The sequence below is a fragment of the Cygnus atratus genome, chromosome 15, assembly GCF_013377495.2.
Source record: "Cygnus atratus isolate AKBS03 ecotype Queensland, Australia chromosome 15, CAtr_DNAZoo_HiC_assembly, whole genome shotgun sequence".
Taxonomy (NCBI): Eukaryota; Metazoa; Chordata; class Aves; order Anseriformes; family Anatidae; genus Cygnus; species Cygnus atratus.
This window is the reverse complement of record NC_066376.1, coordinates 11,432,811-11,454,568: the sequence shown is the minus strand read 5'-3', so window position 1 is coordinate 11,454,568 and position 21,758 is coordinate 11,432,811. Positions and strand designations below refer to the sequence as shown.

Genomic DNA, 21,758 nt, shown 5'->3' with positions numbered 1-21,758 from the left:
TTAAAGCTCCGCGCCTCGCTCCCCGCCTCCGCCTCCTTCTTCCGGCCGCGCGTCCCGGGGCGGGGCGGGGCGGGGCTGGTGCCGGGGTTCCGCCGGGAAGCGGCGGAGGGGGAGGAAGGCGGAAGGCGGAAGGGGCGGCGGGTGAGTGCGGGGAGCGAGCGTGTGTGTGTCCGTGCGTCTGTCCCGGGCGGGGCTGGGGGGGCTCTGGGGGGCCCCGGGGGGTGCTGCCGGAGGGGAGGCGGCGCCGCGGAGAGCTCGCAGCGGCCTGCCAGGGCCTGGGGTGAAGTGGAAGGTGGGTATCGCACGTAGGTAGCGATGGGGCGGGGGAGGAAGGGTCTTAGAGCGAAGGAGGGGAGGCTCAGTGCAGAGGTCAGGAGGAAAACGCTTCGCCCGGGGGGCGGTGAGGCACTGGCACGGGTCCCCCAGGAGCTGGGGGTGCTCGAGGCCAGGCTGGATGGGCCCTGAGCACCCCGACCTGCTGGGAGGTGTGCCTGCCCGCCGCAGGGGGTGGGAGTTGGGTGAGCTTTGAGGCCCCTTCCAACCCAAACCGTTCCGTGGTGCAATCCCGTAAAGGTAGCACAAAGCCCCGCACCTCCCCGCAGCTCAGCACACGCCTCCCGGCGTTATTCCAGTCCCCAGTGGATGTTTTTCTCCTCTGCGGACCACAAGCTCGGTGTGCAGGCATGAATTAGCACGTTCCTGGCAGAGATAAAAACATTTCCGTGTCTCCAGCGGGGCTCTTCTCCCTTTTTTTCCCCCCATATTTTGGAAAGTGAATACTCCTCGTAACTGCTGAGAGCCCTGGGCCCGGAGCAGAGGGGCGGCCCTGTGGGCCTGGAGCCAGCCGCCCCGACTGCCTGGCCCTGCTCGGGGCTGGCTGCCAGGCGTGCGGCTCTAACAGCCTGGCAGCGGGCTCGTCTCCCGCGAGAGTGGAAAAGGAAAAAAAAAAAAAAAAAACAAAAGGCAATTTCTGGGGGAGAAATGAGGGGTCTCTCCCGGAGATGGCCAGCAGTGGCAGCAGCGGGTGGCAAAAGGCCATCGCTCGGTGCTGCCCTGAGCCGTGCTCGGCTGTGGCAGCAGGAAGGACCCCGTGGGTCCCAGTCTGTGACCTGTGCAGTAAGTGGAGATCTGTGGAACAAGCTCTTGACTTAAAAAATGTAATTCCGCTTTTTCTTTTTAATAAATATACATCAAACTACTGCAGCATCTTCTAAAGAGCTTTGATGCCCGGCGATCTCCCCAGAGGACCTCCTTTGTTCAGTCTCTGGCAGCAGGGAAGCCGCTGAGCTTCTGACGCGAGCTGGGAAGCCCTGTGGACGCGGTGGGGATGTGTCTGACGCCACAGGCTTGCACAGCTCGCTAATTAGTGCGCTTAGGGCTGACGCAAGGGGTCTGCAGCAATCAGTGAGGGTGAGTGGCTTTGATCCAGAGGCGCTTGTAGGTTCTGGGATGATAAATTGCCCATGTTTTTGTTGCTTGGTTATTATTACTGGCCTAACCTATAATCAGTTCCACGTAGCTTTGCAGCTTTAGTGCTGTTCTTTAGGTCTGTGTCTCAGGATTATGCTTTCCCCGTTGCCATCTTGGGAAAATACTGGCCTGTGCTTTGCTCTTGACTAACCTGATCAAGTTTCTCCACTTGAATGTGTGGCTGCAGTGAAAACTGCCCTGAAAAATGTGACTTTTCTCCTACAAATGACTGGGGTATCGCTTCCCGAGACTACGTTTGGTTGTGCTCCAGAGAAGTTTCCAATTCTCTTACCGTGACTGTTCTCTGGAGTTTGTTGTGGCTGTCATGGAGAGTGAAGCATGATTTAAGAAGCACCTGGTGTTAACAGAAGAAAACCAGCAGGAATGTGGGAAGGGAGGGAGGACAACTCTAGCAGCAGTGCAGCTGTTCCTGAGCCCTGAGGTCCCAGTTACAAACCACGGCCTTACAAAGGCTGCCGGGGTGGCAGAAGGAGCCGGAGGCGCCCCGCGGTGTCGGAAGGGGATGATCTGCCTGCAGCAGTTCTCCCTGCGAGCCGGTGGCTGGGACTTCATGTCGAGAGAGAGTTATGAGCTGCAGGTGACCCAGCAGAATGATAAGCTTATGAATGGAGTGCAGTCTGAGTGCATTTGGAGAGGAAAATCTCAGTCTGGGGAAATCTTAATTGTTTTTTTCTCTTGACTGGATCCCGGTGTAAGTAGGACTGCAGAAAAGGGAAAAAATTGGCACGTTTTGTCCTTAATTTCTTGATGTTGCAGTAGGTGACTGCCCAGCGAGCTCACTGCAGTGCTGCGCGGTGCCTCCCATCACGACCGCAGCCAGCTTTGGAAGACAACCCCGAGGAGAATGTTGCATCTTATGCAGAGCAACATTTGGAAGCTGTTTGGTCGTCGTGGGTTACAGTGCGGGGTTTCAACAATTCCTGCTGGCACAAAAGAAACCTGTAAGGTGTTTTAAAGAACAGCACCACAGAAAGACAGAAAAACAAACGCTGTATTTGGGTTACTAAAACGGCCAGTCCTAATCTGACTTAATCACCCTGTGAAAAACGTAAATGTGTTGAACAGCAGATCTAGGTGTGATATATTGCTAGAAAATTTCCAGGAAGAACTGGCAGCTTGTGAGATTACTGTAATTAGGAATGTGTTTCGGTATTTTATGGGTGGAAAATGAGTTAAACCTTCCATCGCACTCATACTTAAATGATTTGTGTCACCAGTTATCGTACATCTGACGTGATGTGGTTCTCTGCACTTCTCGAGCAGCGCTAGCTCTCTGGTAATGATAGTTTGTCCTTAGATTTAGGTGTAGCTTGGCATTGACCTCTTGCTGCACAAGTTTCACTGGTTTGGTTCATATCAAATCTTCCAAGCTGTAGCTGTAGCTTCAGGAGAAGAGGAAAGTCAGTGCGCCACGAAGGTGAGTTACGCTGGGGGGCTGTGCTTGTCCTGAGAGCGGCGTCGTTGCCGTGGGACAAGAACGGGGACAGCAGGGACTGTCCTGAGCAGGGCCAGCCGGTGCTCGCTGTGCTGGTGTGGGGGAATGGCCTTCAGAGCTTGGGGACGGAAGTGGGCACCAGCGAAGGAGGTCGTGTGAGGTACGGAGCCCTCTGGGTACGTTGGTCGTGTGCAGTCCCTAATTGTTTCCTTTTCTAGGGAGTTTTTCCGATGGTTTCTCGCAGTGAGGCGTCCCGTGCCCCAGCAGAGAGCCGGTACTAGCCACGAGATGTAGCACAGGCAGCATGTGTAAATAATGCAGTAGCGCGAGGTCGTGTCGCAGCATATTTCATTGCAAGGTGCTCGGGTGCGTTAAAAGTCCCAGTGAGTTATGCTGTGTCCTCTACCAGAGGGAGACAAAATGTCGGCTGCTGGAGGACGGTAAATCTTCTGAAAGGCCCAGTATCATTTTCTGCTTGTCTCCAATTAAACTGATTACCGGAGTTCTTTGTTGTTCAAAGATCAGTCTGTTTCATGTGCTGCCAGCATGTACTTTGGCAACTGTGGGCAATGGGATTTCCTGCATTGTCTGAGTCTTTGCCATTGACCTTTGTGGTCCTTGTTCCAGCACTCCGTATCCTCTGGCAGGGGTGCGAAGGGCAGCGTTCAAATCCTGAAAGAAAAGAGAAAGGAGCCGCCTTAAAGGGACGGAGGGCTGTTAGTAATCGGTGGCTCCTAGGGTTGTTGCTGCAAAAGAAGGGGAATTGCTGGGGCTGTCAGTATAATTATCACTTTTTTTTAATTGTTCTCATCCCAGCCTAATGACAGTGGTGTCATTTATAGTGACTCAGAGAAATCCGCCGTCAGCGCGGCGTTAAGATGGTGCCCATTTGGGACTAGGGAGAGGAGCCCGGTTTCCGTCGTGCGCTGTTTTCAGGAAGAGTTGCAGGTGCTGGAAGCACTCGACTGTGTCCTAGAAGTTTCCTGGCTTCCCGCCCCGTGGCTGCTGTGTTTGGAGAGGCTGCTCGGGCTGCGCTCGAGCCCCAGCACAGCCGTCACCGTGGCGTTAGAGAGGGGCCGCCTCTCCCTGCCGGTGAGAGCAGGTATGTTGGTGCGGCACAAGCCATCTGGCTCACCACGGGAGAGGTCACGTCACCAATTCCTGCCTTCTTCCCCCATTACCGGGCCGGCAGAGGCTGTCGTTGCTCCGCTCCAGTAAATCATTTGCTCAGCATGTGACTGCGGCCTCGTACCTTGACCCTGCTCTCGAGGGCTGGCCTCTCCTCCTGAGGCAGAGCTGGCTCCCCGCTGTGCCAGCGAAGCAGTGCTCAGCTCGCTGCCACCGTGGCCAGGCCTGGGGGAATCTGAATAAACAGCTCTTTCTTTTCTTCTTTCCGTTTGCAGTCTTCCCACCGCTGTCGAGTGCCTGCCAAGTGCTGCAGTTGGTTCTGAAGCAGCCAGCCTCGTGGAGCTGTCTCAGGTGTTGCTGGTCGACTGACGGGAAGGGCAGATGGGGTCTTTAGAGTAAGGTCTCTGGAAGATGCAGCTTCTGCACTATTGATTTAATTGAATTTGCCTGGTATTGCGCAGCCTGAGTTAAATTGTCTGGAGCGAGATCTTGTACTCGATGTGCTGTCTCAGAATAAATGCCAGAGGGCTTAGGTTGAAGTGCTTCAGAGCTGCAGCCTTGTCCAGTAGGTGGCTGCCAGCCGCGTGCCAGGCTGTCCTGGTCACCAGTTGTGCTCGACCTTCTGCCTTGCTGTAGTTCTGTTCCCCTTACAGTTTGTCCCCCCTGCAGTGGGACTGGAACGCTCAGCCTGAAGCAATTGCTCCTTCGCTCCTTTGCTGTGCTGTCTCGCCGGACTTGCCGTCTTTACCTCTGAACGTGCCCGGCTGGGCAGACAGCTCTCGTGTGGGAGCCACCCCTGCGAGGGGCTTCTTGGGGCTGCTCTTTGCTGCCCGGCTCTCCTCTGGGCTCCTCGCTGCGGCTCCTGGCCGCGGGGAGGCGAGATGTCAGCTGTGTGCGTGGCACCTGCATCGAGGAGCCTGCCCGCTCGGGCTCCTGTCGCTTTGAACCTAGCAATGAACTCGTGCATCAAACGTGAGGCGTGACGAGCCTCCTCGTTACGCGAGGTAAAGGCTCAAACGCTCTGCGTCGTGTGGTGGTGCTGAGTTTAAGTTACTTTTTGCTGGGGAAGTAAATCGCTCAGGCAGACAAGCCGGGCACGTGACTAGTGGGGCAGTGGAAAATTGGCTTGGTTGTCGTGTTTATTTGCTCTGATAAAACTTCTTATGACACCGTCATACAGCTTTTTCCAAGGCTACTGGAATGCGTCGTTGTTTATTTCTTTCCTCCTGCTATTTTTTTTAAAGAAGCACTAGAGAGAGGCCTGAAAACTACGTTTAGTTAGTTTTTATTATTATTATTATTGTGGGTAATGTTACAGACCTCTGTAACTGACTAGGTTTTCTTTTATTCCTGTTCAGAAGATAATTAGCAAAAAACCCTCTGGTACTGTAGCTGTAGCTCAAAGTATTCTGGCAGAGGCTGACAATTTGCTGCTTTGAAATTACCTCTGGAATGTAGGAGCTCCTTTGAGTGCCAGAAGTTGATTGAAGTTGTTCATCTTGCCTGTCCTCCTCAGTCTTGTATTTGCCATTTTTCATTTACTACGACCTCTTTTTTTTGAGCATTTGGGCTGACTGCAGATGGTCCGGGGCTGTGAATTCAGAACTCCTGACTCCTGCAGTAGAAAGTTGATGGGAAGGGTCCTGCTGGTTGCAGTTTCTGCACTTTGCTGTACTCGCTCCACCTCTGGAGTGGGAGGGAGGAGCCTGGCCCTATCCTGCAGAAAGAGCTTTTCAGTCAAGCTGAGGAAAAAGTGGTTTGATTATTTGTGGGAAGGGGAACCTGTCTTCCCCTAGTGCAGTTTCATTAATTATAGATTATGATTTATAGCAGGAGAAAAGAAAATAGCAGCTGTTAGCTCCTCTTCCATTCTGATGAAATCAAATTTGCCCAATTTTAGTCTGAATTTGTGCTTTTGTTATCCTCCAGAGAGGAAAGTAATTGTTCTCTTGCCTACTGTAGGGCTGGGTTGCAACACTTATCAAGTGGTTTCTCATCAGGGCTGGTGTTGAATAGCTTTGTTTTGCTCCTACGCAAAATACGTTGGTGTTTGTTTCTCTCCCCGGGAAGCTCATGTGCTCATTACACCAGGGAACATCTTTATGTTAGGAAATAAAGGTCACGAGTGTTTCCTTTCACCTCTCCAGCCAGGAGTCAGACTGAAATATGCAGGAGGTGGTGAGAAGTCTTTTCAGCAAAAGGAGCTTTTGGCGTGTTTTTCACGAGGCAGCCTGTCCGTTCAGCACAGAAGCCATCACCGCTTTTGTCCTTGCTCCGGGTCTCGCGGTGCTGATTTCCTGCTCTGGAGACCGAGCACTGCTATTTCGGGGTCCTGCTGCCTCTCCCCGTTGCCCTGGGTAGGAGACCTCCGGTAACCAGAGGTGCTTTATGTCTAGCTGTGTGACAGTGCACTGACTTGCCACCTCCTGTTAAATGTTTCCAGTGTGAACATCAGGTAGTAACAAAATATTTTGTCATTTTTTTTCTATATTCCAAAATGTGTTTTAACTGCTCTTTCCATTGTTGCAGGTGAAGGGGGAGGAGGGTGTCTGAATACTTATGAGTGAGCTGCGATGGATAACAAAGACTCAGAAGCTGAGATCCACCCTCTGAAGACAGAGGATGTAAAAGCTCAAGAGAACCATGAAAACTTTGTTGAGAGAAGAATTATCAGCAAGCAGTCATCGCAACTGTCTCGGCTGTCCCGGTGGCGCACTGCTGCCTTCTTCATCTCGTTATTTCTGTGTCTGATAATTGTGTTTGCTTTCTCGTTTATCATTCCTTGCCCAGAGAGGCCTGTTTCAGAAAGAACATGGTTCCGAAACTATGAAAATGCAGGTGAGCTTACTGTAGCAGAGTAAGTACTTACCAACCGTTCTGTTCCCTTACATGCTGCAGATTTGAACTGTAGCTCTCTACCTAAGCACAATCTGGAGCTGGGCCTGCAGGGGTGCTCCCCGTGGGAGCGAGAACTGTGAATACCTGACCTGGATAAGCAAAGGCCCGTCATAATTGGAGTGGCCTTCCAGGAGGTGCTTACAGGATCTAATGGAAAAATTAAATGCTGCTCTGAAGCACTAACAAGGTAGCAGACTGCTCTCCTTTGGAATAAAAGAAATAGGGAAGGGTATCTAGGAATAAATCTCTGTTGCAGTTGGGTTTATGAAGTGTTCCCTTGAAGTTGTGCTTAGGTTTGGGGACCATTAGGCATCTTTTCCCTGTCAGTATGACTTTCTAATTTTTCTCCGTGGCTAACAGGAAGGGGAGTAGAATAATTGCATCTTGCTTTTTTATTAACTGCACAAATTTATAGTTGTTTCAATTAGCTCTTTAACCTTCGTACTGCTCCTTGGTGACTGGGCGTTTGCTTCTGTCAGTGCTTTTCTTTAACCTTGTGTGTGGTGGTTGTATGCTGTTTATGCTATAAACACAGTAGTGTTCACCAACAGGGACTGAACTTTGTGCTTTAATGCCTAAATCTAAAGTTCTGCTACTTTGAGCTAAAGAAGGGTGCTTTTAGCTGAGAGTGAGAAAGATGAAATAGCTGGGGCTGGGTTTCATGATTTGTTTGTTTGTCTTTTTTATTTTGGGAATAGCAACCCCACACCAAGACCAGAGTTGTTCTTTGTTAAACATAGTTCAAATTCTGGATGCCTGGCTATAAAAAGAGACAAATCCTCTGAGGGATGGAAAAAAAATCCTTTGGCACTAACTTCCAGTCCTTAGTACTCACGTAGATGCCTTTTTTTAATACAAAAGCCAATTTGTCCTAATGTTGTGCTGTCAGAGATGGAGGCAGTGAGTAGGACTCTAGGAATTTGTGTTTTCCTCCAGCTAGCTGTGTTGTTGGTTGAGGCAATCCTCACTAGTGCCTGGCTTGTGATCTCTTTTACAGTGGCTTACCAGTTTCTTGCTATAGAAGATGTGAACAAGGACAAAGTGCAAGATGTCATCTTTGCTTTCAGAGCTAGCAACGGCAGTGGCAGCTCCAACCGTACCTGTTTGGACGAAGGTAGCCGATTCTGAAACAAAAGGCCTTGTAGTAAGGGCTGCTCCTTCTCTTTTAGTTGTAATTAGTGAGGCTGCTGTGGCAGGTGTCCTGAGGTGGGTGCTAGTGTTGGAGTAGTGCCCATCGTGTTGATTCTCCTCTGTGTCATGAAGTTTGAAGCAGTGTGTGCTTCTGTTAGAAGAGAAATGAAGATAAGGGCCTGGGAGAGAAAATGGGGTTAGCTGGGTGGGGAGAGGGAACGGGGCAAGGCACAGCACCCAGGTGGTGCAGGGCAGTGGAAGTAGGCACAGGCAGGAGTCCCTCTGATGCCTCTTCTCTTCAGGTCTCCCTTCTCCATGTGCCTTCGTTGCTGCCGTGTCTGGCACAAACGGCACGGTGCTGTGGGAGAAGCCTGCTGCTGAGGAGGTCGAGTGGATGGAGTGCGGCATCAGGCAGCTCGGGGAGGATTCGGTCCCGGGTTGCCTCGTCGTGGGGAAGCCGGCGTCGCTGACCGCGCTCGGCCAGCAGAAAGGTGAGTGGCAAGTGGGATAGTGCTGGGCACAGGGGACAGTGCTGCTGGCGTTCCTCACCTGGTGGCTGTCAGACCGTGGGAACGGGGGACATCAGCATGACATGACAAGACAGTACGTGGATGATGCGCAGAGCATTTATCATCTTGAAAACCTTGCCAGAGCCATTGGCTGGGCCTTTGAGAACTGCCTGTTCTCTCAGCCTGTCTGTTCCAAAGACTGGACTCTGTTGTGGTGTTTTGTGCCAGCTGCTGTATTATAAGAACAACTTTTCAACAACTTTTGAAACAGGAGAAGCGGTCACTAGCTGTGAATGTTACCTTTTGCTCTTGTGAGCTGGGCACAAACCCGTGATATTTCTCAGTCATTCGTGTGAGTGCTAGGAGTTCCTGCAGTGGCAAGAACTGTGGGAGTTTTAGGGATTTTAGATCTAAAGTCATCAAGGGGAGTATGTAGAAGTCTCAGTGGTCTGTTTCAGTAGTCTAGGGGTTTGCCTGATTTCCCTGGAAAGCCTTCTTCATTTCTGCACCTATAGATGGGGGTTTCTTCATTGTCTTGCCTAAAGGGGGAAGGGTGAGGGTAAAGAGTGCCCGAAGTTCTCTAGGAACAGGGCAGTGATCATCTGTTACGCCTTGAACCTTCCTCTCTGAGGAAGACTGAAATACATTTCCATTTTGGGGGTCACTGTTTCAAAGGTTATAAACAATGCATGTTCTCTCTTGGAAACATGCCTGGGATCCTCCCCTCCGTATCCAATAGTGCATCCCTTACACCCTGTTTTCCAAAAGCAGAGAGAGAGAAATAGCAAGAGAAAAAGCTGGAAAAAGGGATCTGAGGAAAAGCTGTTACAGCTTTTAATTTCCATTGTAGCTGGAATGAACAACACACGCACAACTGGAAAGCTTCTGTACCAGCTGAGATATCTTAGCACCATTTCCTTCATCAACAGGCTTTAGCACGGGCTATTTATAGACATTAATGAAGTAGTTGCTTTTAGGTCAAAATGTAGATAGGTGACTGCTGAGCCAAAGCCACGTAACTGAAGGCAACCACAAAGAAATAGCACAAGCACGTAGAGAAACAACCAGGCTAAGCCACAAGTCACAGGAACAATGTGGTAGGGAAACATTCCACAGATAAATTAAAAGCAACGGATGAAAAATTGATCCCGATAGAAAGATGAATAACCCAGCGGTTGACATATTTGGTACCTTTTTGCTGTGGCTTTAAGTAGGTTAAAAGGGGTTTCCTAGTGCAGTTGACTTTTGCTATGGGTTAGGAGGGCAGATCGGAATAAAATATCGGGTTAAACCTATTTAAAGTGGCAAAGTCTGACTTTCATCATGTTGTACGAATAACAGTAGCCAGATTAATCTTTAGCTGTTAATGATTCATCATCATGGAGGATTGGTGAGATTCCAGGGATCTCTACCTTTAGTCTCTGCCTGTAGGATTTTTGATCTGAAGATGCAGATAGAGTTAGTGCTTTTCTGTCAATCCAAGCTGTATCAAATTTTGCTTTCTTCATTGCCAGAATAAGTGACCTGAGCAAACAAGAAGGAAAGCATAGGTATGGCATGCTTCTGTTTGTGTGGGACATTTAACATTCCTTCATGTGAAGATAAACAAGCCAGCTGGGACACAGGAGTTTAAGATTAGCTTTTTCAGGTCAAACCAGAGGTCTGTGTAGCTGGGTATTCTGCCTCTGCCATGGCCAGAAGCAGCGTTCAAAGGAGGAGCATGGGAGTGTGTGGTGACCACTTCTGTCTTTACCTTGTCCTCTGGTAGCTTGCGCTGTGAACCCTGTGAGCAGTTCTGGTCCTCACTGATCTCCAAAGGGATGTGGCAGAAAGGGGACCGCTATGATCAGATGTCTGAAATTTCTTCCATGCAAGAAAGCACTAAATAAACCAGAAGTCTTCAGCCAATGTGTGACAGGCAGAAAGCTGTCTATAAAATTATGAGTGATATGTAAAAGAACAGGGAATGGTTCTTTCACGTCACAGTTCTTTGCGCAGTGGTTCTTTTATCCAGCAATAGGTTCAGAAAACAACAACAACAAAAGGGACTAGTTCTGCACATGCGCTATATGTTGAGGGCCAGGAACTTACAGGTGTTTAGTAAACATGTGGGCAGTGACATAGAAGAGTTTTAGCACTGCTCAGTACAAGACACCTGCCTTTGGCTCCGGTAGCCTGTGAGCTGCGGACTGTTACACTCGGGGGCAGCAGGGAGTTTGGTTCCTTGCAGTGAGAGCTGAACTCAGTCACTGACATTTTGAAGTCCTAATTTTATTATTCCTTCCAGACCAAAAACAGAACAAAACCCTTCACCCATATTGGATTTCTTGTCTAATTTCTCTCTTGGTTTATGTTGCCATGCTTTTGCAATGATCTTGGACTCTGAGGAAGTATCGTAGCATTCCAGATGGCTGCCAGAATAGTCAGATCTCCTGTTAATAGAGCAAGGTGGGATTGGATTCACAGTTCATGCTCTTTGGGAATTGTGTTAGAGCATGAAAGGTTCTTAAGTTCTTTGTGTTAAAGCTGTCTCAGTTACCTGTATGTGTTTGTTAAATCAGACTTCTTTTTTTTCCAGAGAGTAAGAGACCTTCCTCCCAAATCATTTTCCCTGTCTAGCCAGCAAATAATAAAGAATTACGCATTGCAATATGGATTTCAGCAGCCTGATTTTACTGTTGCAGCTTTGGACTACGCTGAAGCCAGGATATATTTTTTTAAAACTTAAGTTATCTTCATAATTTGTCTGCTTGTTTTTTTCAGGGGTAAAATTCTTTGCCTTCACATGATTTCCTAGGGGCATTCTTCTGTTTCGTATCTGTTGTCATAGTAACAAATCCAAGTATCTTTTTTTCAGTGTTTCAGTAAAAGCTTTGATGGAATCACACCGGCAATACAGCCTGCCTTAAATTATTGCAGACAGCGTAGGGTAGTAATTCCTTGTCTTTCAGTACAACTGCCTTCATGACAAAGAACATGATTACTTTGCATTCCTGAACTGCTGATGGCTGTGTAGGATACTGTTTAAAGGGGAGGGTAAGCATTTCCCCTCTGAGCACCTAGATAGACACTTAAGTCTTCCTTAAAAAGAAAAGAAAAAAAACACCACCAATCTCCTCTCTCAGCAAACTGTGCTGCAAATTCTCCTGGTGGTGTCTGGAAAGTCACCAGCAGCCCTGGGCAGAGTGTATCTGAGTAAAGCCAAAGCTCTGACACCTACATTTGCAAGCAAATGAAAAACAAAATTGTCTGAAGTGCTGTGGGCCTTCTTCAAACACGGGAGAGAGGAGGGATGTAAACTGAGCTGTGAGGGGTCGTGTTGGCCTGGAAGTTCTGCAGGAGTTAAGTCGCAGGAAAACGCGTTGTCGGGAGTAGCTGTAACACTGTGATCAGAATTCAGCTTCTTTATGATTTTAAAATGCCTGCACAAATTTAAATACAGAACAACAAGATTTTGGCTTGCTAAAAGGAAAGGGTTCTCCACGGCATGAACATACCGGAAAGCTTGTTAAGGTAACACACAAAAAAGCCAGCTGTTCTTTGTGCCTTGCTGATTGACTTGTGCCTAGCACATTAGCCTGCCTTTGTGCAGGCAGCTGGAGTTACTTTCCACTATGAGCTGAAATTGTGGATACAGGGACTCATTGGAAATGCAGAAATGCAAAAATACCCCATGATGAGCATAAATGTGGTTGCCTTGCGGTGCTGATGGGCTGTAAATGGTTGCTTGCTGCAAGGAGGAGCAAGGGTGTTTTAATGCCTTTCAACCTAAAGTGCATTTTAGTGAACATTTCCCAATGACTCTGTCTTCTAGGGGAAGTTCAGTGGAGACAGTCAAATGACTTTGGAGCTAATTATACTGTGCTGACTCCCTTGTCAGTGATTCCAGATGTGGATAGTGATGGAGTTCAGGACCTGATAATCTTTATTGCTACAGGAGATAAGGTATGTCACTCTAAAGCTATGATAAACCCTGTGACCAGACCACAGGGCATGGCAGGAACGCTATTTATTTCAGTCTTGTAGCCTAAGAGGAAGTGCCCAGAGGCCTCTGATATCTGTGAGTTTGGGGAAGGTTCTTTCCCACCCTGCAGAGATGTACTCTCAAATCCATGCAAGTGTTTTATGGCTTTAAAAAAAATAAACAAAACAAAAGAACAGCCAGGAACCCCTCTCCCTTTTCAGTCTGTGCTCTTCACTGCATGTTCTTAGGCTGTATGTGGAGGAGCGTGCCTAGGCAAGATAAGGTTGCAGTTTTCTGGGACAATGCTCAGAGAAGTGGAAGTGAACAAACCCTGACAGGTTTGGCTCTTAGATCAAAGTACATCTGACAGCCAGTGCTTCTGTACTGCCAGTGGTCTTTCTGATACTTTATGAGTCTGTGCTTATGGTGTTGCTTTGCACGGTTCTCTTCCAGGTGTCACTGCGCTGGTTAATTCTGACAGGTTCATTCAGTGAAATAGTTCTAATTGCCTTAAGTCTGTTCCAATATTGCATTTTCCCATTTCTTAGAGGGGAAAAGTCATGTAGCTTAAAAATATTTTTATCATAATCCGTCTGTATTCATGACTGAGTGATGCTCATCATCTGTATGCGCAATCAGTCCTGTTTAAACCATGCAGAAGTTATGCCTCCAAGTCTGAGGGGAGGAGCGGGAGCCCTGTCTCCTCATACCAGAGCACTCTATAAGCAGATTGGGTTTTGCTGTCTGAGGCATTGTTGCTGCCAGAGTCATCAGAAATTCTATCCTCTCTGACTCCTACATTTCTCTTCTGTTTTCTTTCCTTGCTGCTTTTGCTATTCCAGTTATCTCAAGTCTTTTTAGTTTTTGTTGTTTTTTTTTAATCTTAGCCAGTCAAGGAATGGTTGAATGTAGTCTCTGTTCTGCTAAACTGCCATATGATTTATTTTCCATTTAACCTCTCTAGCTATCTTGGTATGAAACCCCTCCCTCCCTCTGGACTTGGCAAGTATTCTGTCAACTTAAGTAAAAGTACATTGTGTTTTGAGAAATCGCAGAAATGGTGGGAAGCTTGAGTGGAGCTCTGGAGCTGGAAAAAGGCAGTCCCTTTGGAAGGGAGATTCAGAACTTCAGTAAATTAGCTTTGTTGCTAACCAGGGCTGAAGCTGAACATGACGTTATGCTGCAGTTTCCTGAAATGGCAGGGCTTTGAGCAGTCTGTGGGGAGGGTTCTGTGTGCTTGGATAGTAGGGGGTTTAGATGGCATTTTTTTCTGACTCTTCGTGACCCCTACCTGCTGCAAGCTTCAGCACAGATACATCCTGGAAAACAAGACATTTTTCGGGATGCATCGCCTGTAGCACCTCACGGGAGGCGTTAGGCAATGCAGTGAGTAAGGTGCTGTGTGTTCTTACTGGCTATATGGCTGCCACTGGCTGTTTCTGTCCCTGGGGCAGCTGCTGCACCAGTGCTTGCGAGTAAAGGTGAAGCAGTTCATCAGGCGCTGGTGTGCGTCTCCTCCCAGTGCGGGAGGCTGGGATCAGCTGGTGGATGTGTTGCACTCTCCCCTCAGCTGCCTGCTTCATTCTCCCCAGCAAGCTCTATCCCTTATTTGCCTACCAGGCTCTCCAGATTGACTTCAAGAGCAGCAGACTTTCTTTTTCTTCCCTGTTTGTCCCGCCCAAGGAGGAGGAAGGAAGGTCTCTGTTCTTGTCTGACTTGGCATCTCTGCTGGATGCTGCTTCTCAGTCCTAGCGTGCGCTGCTCCCCCCAGACCATGCCTCTTGCCCAGTCATTTGAATTCGATCCTGTCTTTATCCTTTATTCTCTTGGGTGAAATATTTTGAGTGGATTCTGTTGCTCTGGTACCTGCACTAAGAGCGTAAAGAATCCTGGCATCTTTTTTATCCCTATGGACTCAATGTCAGCTGTAGGAGGAGTAGATTAGGGCACTGAAAGTATTTATATTTAGCAGAGCTGTGTTCCCTGGGCCCTGTCAAGCCTGCAAGGAGAGAAAAAGCTGTGCTAGCTGTTCTGCCAGCACAGTGCTTCCTGCAGGTGATGTCAGGTACTACGGGAAGCCACTACATGAGAACACTTGAGTTGGAGTGAAGCAACTGTAACTTTTCTTTTTTAATCCCGTTGCTGTGTAGATTAAGACCTTCATCCATTCAGGAAGAAATGGCAAAGAGATCGGCTCCACTGAAAGTCTGAACATGGGTGGGAAGGCTCGTTATATCAATCTGAACCTGGGCTCCTCCTCCTACTTCCTTTTCTATACAGGTACAGCCCTGTTCAGGACTTGAGTTGGAAAGAATGATTGTAACTGTGAAATAAGTGTTACTAAAGAGTTGTTGGAAAGAGTGTTTTACATTCTCAAAAGCTGTGTCATGGTTCCACCTGGTGAAAGAGCTATTTGAGGCCAAAAGAAGGTGGGACCTTGCTGAAACTGAGGATTGGTACATACTGTAGTAATCTTATTCGAAAAAACGTTGAGAATGTAAGTTTTAAGCAGCCATTTAAATAGCAAGTGATTATTGTGGAATGCTTGGACTATGAACAGATAAGTTGCTAAAGCATTCAAAAAGGCAGGCTTGAGTCTCAAAATATTGCCAAAAATACAGTTCATCATTCATCTGCCAGATTCGTTTCAGACATTATCTGGAAATTTGTGGAGTTCAGAGCAAGTGCAGGATAACTTACCTCCCTCATTTTTTGCTTTTTTTGCACAGCCAACTCTGTCTATGCATATTCCCTGAAAGATCTCTACAGTGCAGCAACTGGGATGGACAATAAGCTTCCCAGCCTTGAGCAAGATCCTCAGTGGGAGAAGAACATTGACCCAACCACACACCGCTTCTCCCTTCCCAGGCATGGTGTCACGTCTTGGTTGCTGGTGGTTTGGAGGGCACTGATGTTCCTGACAGGACGGATTGTTCTGCCGTTGTTCTCTCCTGGCTATGCGATTTGGCCTAAGAGCACATCTAGACCTTGGGGAGAGAGCTGGTGTTGATAGTCTTGTCAGGGTTTCACAGTAAAGGAGGGAAAGCACATTGTGATTTTGTATTTGCATGCAAGTGGAGCATAACTTGTACCTCAGACAACTAATTCAGTGTGTGGCAACTGCAGAGCCTGGTGCTTCACCTCCCAGCCCTGCTTGTCTTCCCTGCCTGTTAGGATGAAACTCTGACTTTTTATTATGCAGGGAAAAAAAAAGAAAAAAAAAAACACAAAATGAAACAACAACAGCAACAACAAAACCATCCCCAATCTAGAAAGCGTAATCAATTCTCTGTTCTTGTTTAGCTCTGGAGACATTCGTTACCTTGCAAAAATTCCCGGGGCATCACGGGAGAACATCCTGGTTGTAAACTCGGAGACGGCTATGCTGATCAATCCACAGAATCTTCAGACTTTGTGGACCCTCAATGTGTCCCATGTTATGAGGTAATGTTGCCTACACGGATCGTGTGTAGCATTTTCAGGTTCCCAGCAGCAGTGGTCCTGGCAGATGCTATTTTTTTCATTTGAAACATAAAAGCCTGCAGTGTTGTAGCAGTTGAGTCTCGTACAGGGGAGTTGCTGGGAGGCTGCTCCGAAAGACGAGGGTATATACAAGCCGTCAGGTTGTATTATGATCTGTCCATTCTTTTCCTTTCTCAGTGAGCCACTGCTTGGTTACTACAAACCTGATGTTCTTGGTGTTGTCCTTGAGAGTGAGATCGGGCCCAACAGGAAGAAGGTTTGAAAGCTCTTCCTTTTAACTTCCCTTTTCTCTGCATGTCTCAGCTCAAGCAGGCATTGAGCTGAGGGCAGCTGGTACAATGTGCTGCCTCCAGCTGATTTTAGAAGGCTTATAGCTGGAAAAAGATCTCTTTTAAGAAGCTACTGAAGCCAGCCCAGGCACTTTCTCTTCTCAGCAAGTGACTTTGATGACAGAGCTTTGAACTCCTTGAAATAGCTTGAAAAAGTTGAGACTTTACTCTAACATGGTCCACCCAAGGTCTCACAGCTCTGTGATCAAGTGGAATCTCAGCTTCAAGTATTTCCTCGTCTTCCTGTGTGTCAGATGCTTGCTCCCATAGACAGTATGAGATAGAGACAGCTGACTTGGCCTCTTCTTCATGGCTCATAGAGCTCTTTGATCCGAGTTCCTTTTCTTTCTTTCCTGCTAGGTTATGATTGTTGAGGGTGGATCTGGAGCAGTCCAGTGGGACCTGAAGCTGAACTCTAAAGCAGAGAGCCCGGGGCCAGCCACACTTTCTACTGCTGATCACAGGTCCACCTTCCTCATCTGGGGTGAATACAAGGTAGCAGGAAATGAAACGGTGGGTAGTGCTGCTGGATGGCTGATGTTTTCTAAACTTTGGGTCAGAATTGTCTGGAGCCACCCCCTTTACCCAGTGCTGACATTCAGATCTGTAGGTTCTACTAACACTGCAGCATTCTGCACAGGGTGTGGAGTACCCACATGTCTCTGACCAGTCCGGTCTGCTTGCAGACCTCTGCCTGTGGTCTGGTCTGTAGTAGGTCCTTACCATGTCCGTAGCAGTGTCCCTGCTCACAGCTGGTGGTGGCGCCAGCGGCTTTTGTCATCCTCAGCCTGGCTACGTAGAGAGAAGGAACGTAGTGGCTATATGAACAAAGTAACTGGATTGCCCAGAGCCTTGCCTTGGTGTGGTACTGCAGGTGAGTTGAGGCTGCTGGCTTGGTACCCCTGAGACTGCTGCTGTTTGGTCTGGACCTTCTGCAGCAGTACTGCAGACTGAGATCTCCCATGGCCACGTGAGCATCCCCTCTGTGCTCCGAGGCAGTCTGCAGCAGCCCTGATACGCAGCTCAGCTATGGAGCAGCGGCTGGCAGTGTCAGTGACAGTTTGTGTTGGAGGGTGCCTGAACACCAGCTGAGTTTTCTGTGCTTTCCTTGCTAAGTCTACTAGCCCGAGGGCAAAATCTGTCTCCTGCACATAGCAAACAGGCCTGCTATTTGCAGGAAGGTTGGGCTGGGGAGGAGGCCACCAAGCGGTAAGTAAAATCCCATCCCTTGTGCTGGTGGCATCAAACAGGATGAATTGGCTAGACGTAGACAAGTATTTGGCTGGATGTACTCCGTCGAGCATGAAGTAATAGCTGAGCCTGGTCTCTGGGATAACGTGTGTGACTGTGTTCTGATAGCGTCCTGTTGGTTACAGGGATCCACAGCTCCTCAGCAGAAGCTGTATCTTTTCCATCCTTCCTACACTAACGTCCTGTTGGAGCTCCGCAATAACACAGACCAGATAATTGCGTTCAATGGTAAGTCCTGGCCTTGCAGCCCTCCAGCAAGGAGGTGCAGGAGGACACCGACTTCTGGTACCTCCTGGGCTGCCTGAGTGCGTGGTGGTGGGCTTGTGGACGGCCTGAATGGAGACCTGAGGCCGGGCTGTTCCCTCTGCTCTGTGTCACAGCCACACTGTTTGAGCGGAGCCGTCATGCCTGCTATGTGCTGTTGACGGGGCCTCAACCCAGCGAGGAGCCAGGGTTGGTATCTCTGATGAAGCGCAAGCTGAAGGAGGATGTCTCTGAGAGCAAGGTGATCTGGCTGAGCCAGGTGGCTGTGGACAGTGAGCAGTACATCCGGGACCGCCTCTACAGGATGCGATTCCACAGCCGAGTGTGAGTTTGCCGAGAGAGCAGGAGAGGCTGCTCTGGTCCCTCTCCTCTGCAGCAGTGCACTTAACAAACCCAGATCACGGATTCAAATGGGAAGCTGCCTTCTCGATCTGCAAACCAAAGTGCGGCTGGCAGGGAAGCTCCCCCAGTGCCTGGGTATGCCCAGGCTGTGGGAGCAGCTGCCGGTGCATCCATTGTCAGAGCTGATGGGACTTCAGTGCTTGGCCACCACTGAAGTGTCGTGAGCTCAGGGATGAGGGCTTTCCCCTTGGTCCTTCTGTGCCCGCAGAACTGTGCTGACTCGGCCTGTATCTAGAGGAAAACATGCTCGCTGGGGATGCCTGAGCTGATTATTTCTTGGGTGCTTGCATGAGAAGTGGAGCTTTGGTGTGTGGTGTTAGATTTCCTTTCTGAGTCAGCTCTCCTGGCTGCACGAGAGGCGCTTGACTGCAGATTCATTTGCAATCGCCCTCTCCTGAATATGGGCCCCCCCTTCAGTAATGGGTACGTGTAGTGCTAGACCCCAGCCATGGCTGATGACTTGGCTAGGTCTTACCTGTGCCAGCAGAGCACAGATTAAAGTTTCATTCTGTTTAGAAAATGACCTTTTCACCTAAGAATAGCCCCATGTACCCCACCGTGCAGTCACAAGCCTATCCATGTCTTCTGTGCTGCTTCCTTTCCTGCCGGGCTGTACAGCACTGGTGACACCGACAGGGAGCTGGTCTCCCACCTGATCCATACATCAGCATTCCCCCAGACCCCCTTGTGATTGTAGGCAATACAAAAACATGAGGCTTGCTGGTCCCTTCAGGTGTGGACACCACCTCTCCTCTTGGTTTTGAGGTGCCAGGGGATCTAGGACACTTATTAGAGTAGAATTGCACTTTAACCTTTCCTGGGAGCTTGGCCTGCTGCTCCTGGGAGCTCTCTGTACTCCAGGGGCAGTGCCAGCTGTCCTAAAAATACTAATTTGGTCTTGCAGCTACTGAGGAGTCTTTTCCAAGTTCTGTCCCCTCTGCCAGGAGGCGGGCAAGCTGCAAGACAGATGTAAGCCACTCAGCGACAACGCAAGCTGTATTCACAGCACAGCTCCAAGGAGAGCTCTGTACTGCCTCCCTGCCCCTCAGATTGAAGTGGTGCTGGGGGAGGATCTCCAGGTGTTGTTTTCTCTGAAGGTGCAGCCTGGCGGCCCGAGAGAGTGGGTCTTGCTGGCTGGGACGGGTTGCTGTGTGAAGGTGATGTCTCCCTTGGAGACGTCTTGAGTGTGATGTTGTTTGCTCTGCCCCGTTCCTGGTGGGCACCGGTGCAGGCTGTAGGAACGATGTGCAAAAAGCCTGGAAAACAGTTTGCGTAGGCTGCTCAGTCCTGAAAGCTGCTGTCCCCACACCAGCTGCGCTGAGACACAGCCGCTGTTCGCACACTGCTGGGCATCCCTTTGGCTGGTGAGAGGAAGGTGGAGAGAAAACACAGCTGAACATGGTGGAGCGTGCATCCTAAAAAACCTCTCAGGTTTTGTGGTGCTGGAGGGGGGTTAGCCGGGGCCTTCCTCCCTCATGTAGTCTCAGCTTGGGGCACCTGTAGGCGTACTGTAGGGTGAGCAACTTGAGACAGAACTTGAGAGCTTGTGTAGGTCCAGGAATCAGTTCTCTCGGGGCAGCCACTGAGATTTCCCGTGCTGCAGGGCGGCTCCGGGCGCAGGCAGCTGGGGTCACGCAGAACTGTGCGTGCAGCTGCGGCTCTCCCAGCCTTGCAGGAAAATGAGCCGCAGCGTCTGCTGCTGCGGCACTTGTGGTCTGGCCACACACCTACCCGCTGCTGCCCCGCGGCCCGTAGCTGCAGAACGGGTGCGCTTGCACCCTCTGCCCGCGGCCCGTCGCTCAGGCAGTCAGAGCTGTGCGGGATGGGTGCCCGGTGGCCTGGATCTGTGTGGTCGGCGCAGATTGCATCCCGCTGAGGTTCCCGGGGCAGCGAGCATGCCCAGGCTTTATTCTCGCCGTAACCACGCTGGCTCTCTTCCTCCTCAGATCCCTGCGCAGGCCTGACCTTCTTGGTAGGCACACTGAATGTTCTCCTTCAATAGTGCCGGGTTTTCAGCTCTGGGGGGGCTTTTCTGGCTTTAAGTTGTCCGTTCATGTTTCCAAATACTTTGGAGATCCAGAATTCCCTGTGGCAGCTCAACTAAAAGCATCAGTGCCAAACCAGCACCTTCTTAACAAAACAAGTCCTTTTTGCAGCTTCTTTCCCTGTGTAATTGTTTTTTGCAGTATTTAATGAATGACTTTGTGCCTTGATTCAATAACTCAGATGGGTGATGATGGCATTATATCACTGTGTTATGCGTTAGTGTGTTTTTTAACACTACGACCGTTTGGATTGGTTCTTTAACTTATTGCAAATTGTGCTGTATAGGACTTGGTCTAACTGTAATGGTTTCAATAAATCCTCTTTTGCATTGTTTGTAAATGGTGCCATGCTTTTTTTGTGGCTGCTACCAAACAGCTGAAGTTATACAAGAATTCAGAATTTTGGCAGCCCTTTGTGTGGCTTCCCAAGGGCAGAAAAAACCCTTTTGGGGAGGGATCCAAGTGTCCTGGTGATGCTTGCAGCTTGTCTTTGGCTCTTTGGCAGTAGGTGCCCACCTCTCCCCTTTGTTATGGTGGTCATGCTCGCCCTGGACAAGGCTTAAACCTTGGGAGGCAACTGGAATGTGACAGACCTGCCAGCTGAGCTGGTGCTGGGCCAGGGGTGTTCAGTGATAGTGAAGCGTAACGGGAAGCAGCTCGTTTTCCCTTCTGGAAGAGGCTGGGCACCGTGCTGCTAGAAAAAAGGGGTGCTTGGCCCCTGTGGCTGCTCTGTGGAGGGGTTTGTGCAAACTTGTCTCTGGCTGCCTCTGCAGTGAGCACCTCTGGGGTGGCATTGCTGTGTGGGCAGGGGTCTGCACAGCCCCTCGGGTGCCTGGCCCTGCGAGAGGCTGGAGTTAGATAACAGGACTGGGCCAGCCCATCCCTTCCCCCTGCCTGGGGCTCAGTGACCTGGTTTTACACCCGAGATTCCTGCTGCAGTCCATCAGCATGAAAATCTCACTCCAGGGCTTGGATTTGGATCAAGCCAAAGGGAGCCGTGTGGCACGCGCTGTCTCCTGGAGCGTGGGACCATCTGTCACTGCCCCGTGGCTGCCCGCGCCAAGGTCCCAAGCTCAATCCTGGCACCGAAGCTCCTGCAGCTTCCCCAGCACCTCGCCCCAGGGCTGCTCTCATATGCCCCAGCACTGAGCCGAGCTATGGCCAGCCCCTCCGTTCTGGGGCTCCTGAGATCTGTGGCAGGAAGGGATGCCGTGATCCCAAGCATCCGCAGGGTTTCTTGTTGGCTGCAGCGCAGCGGGCTGGCACTGCTTGGCCCTTGGTGGGCTGGGGACATCCCCAGCCAGCCCTGCTGTGCGGGCCCCGAGTGCGTGCGGGCTGGACTTGGCACCGAGGCTGAGCGCCAGGGGCCGTGAGCCCCCCCTCCTGTTTATATAATGGCCAGTATTAATCCCCCGCAGCTGCGGCTCG

General features: G+C 49.8%; 1 protein-coding gene across 17 annotated transcripts; it reads left to right on the top strand.

The window, feature by feature from the left end:
- The first annotated feature begins 66 nt into the window (after positions 1–66).
- Positions 67–20,670, top strand: FAM234A (family with sequence similarity 234 member A). Of its 17 annotated transcripts, none has more exons than XM_035549174.2 (13): positions 83–141; positions 4,330–4,454; positions 6,584–6,892; positions 7,950–8,066; positions 8,386–8,574; positions 12,407–12,537; positions 14,707–14,836; positions 15,286–15,424; positions 15,860–16,000; positions 16,217–16,295; positions 16,729–16,881; positions 17,745–17,847; positions 18,000–20,670. In XM_035549174.2, exons 3-13 carry the CDS (start codon positions 6,628–6,630, stop codon positions 18,209–18,211), a joined length of 1,659 nt encoding a protein of 552 aa, XP_035405067.1. In that variant the 5' UTR covers positions 83–141; positions 4,330–4,454; positions 6,584–6,627; the 3' UTR covers positions 18,212–20,670. The 17 variants fall into 17 exon arrangements, with proteins under 17 accessions (XP_035405078.1, XP_035405066.1, XP_035405067.1 ...); XM_035549176.2 differs by having other exon boundaries at positions 92–141; positions 4,330–4,405; XM_035549175.2 differs by having other exon boundaries at positions 92–141; positions 4,330–4,449.
- Positions 20,671–21,758: the final 1,088 nt, after the last annotated feature.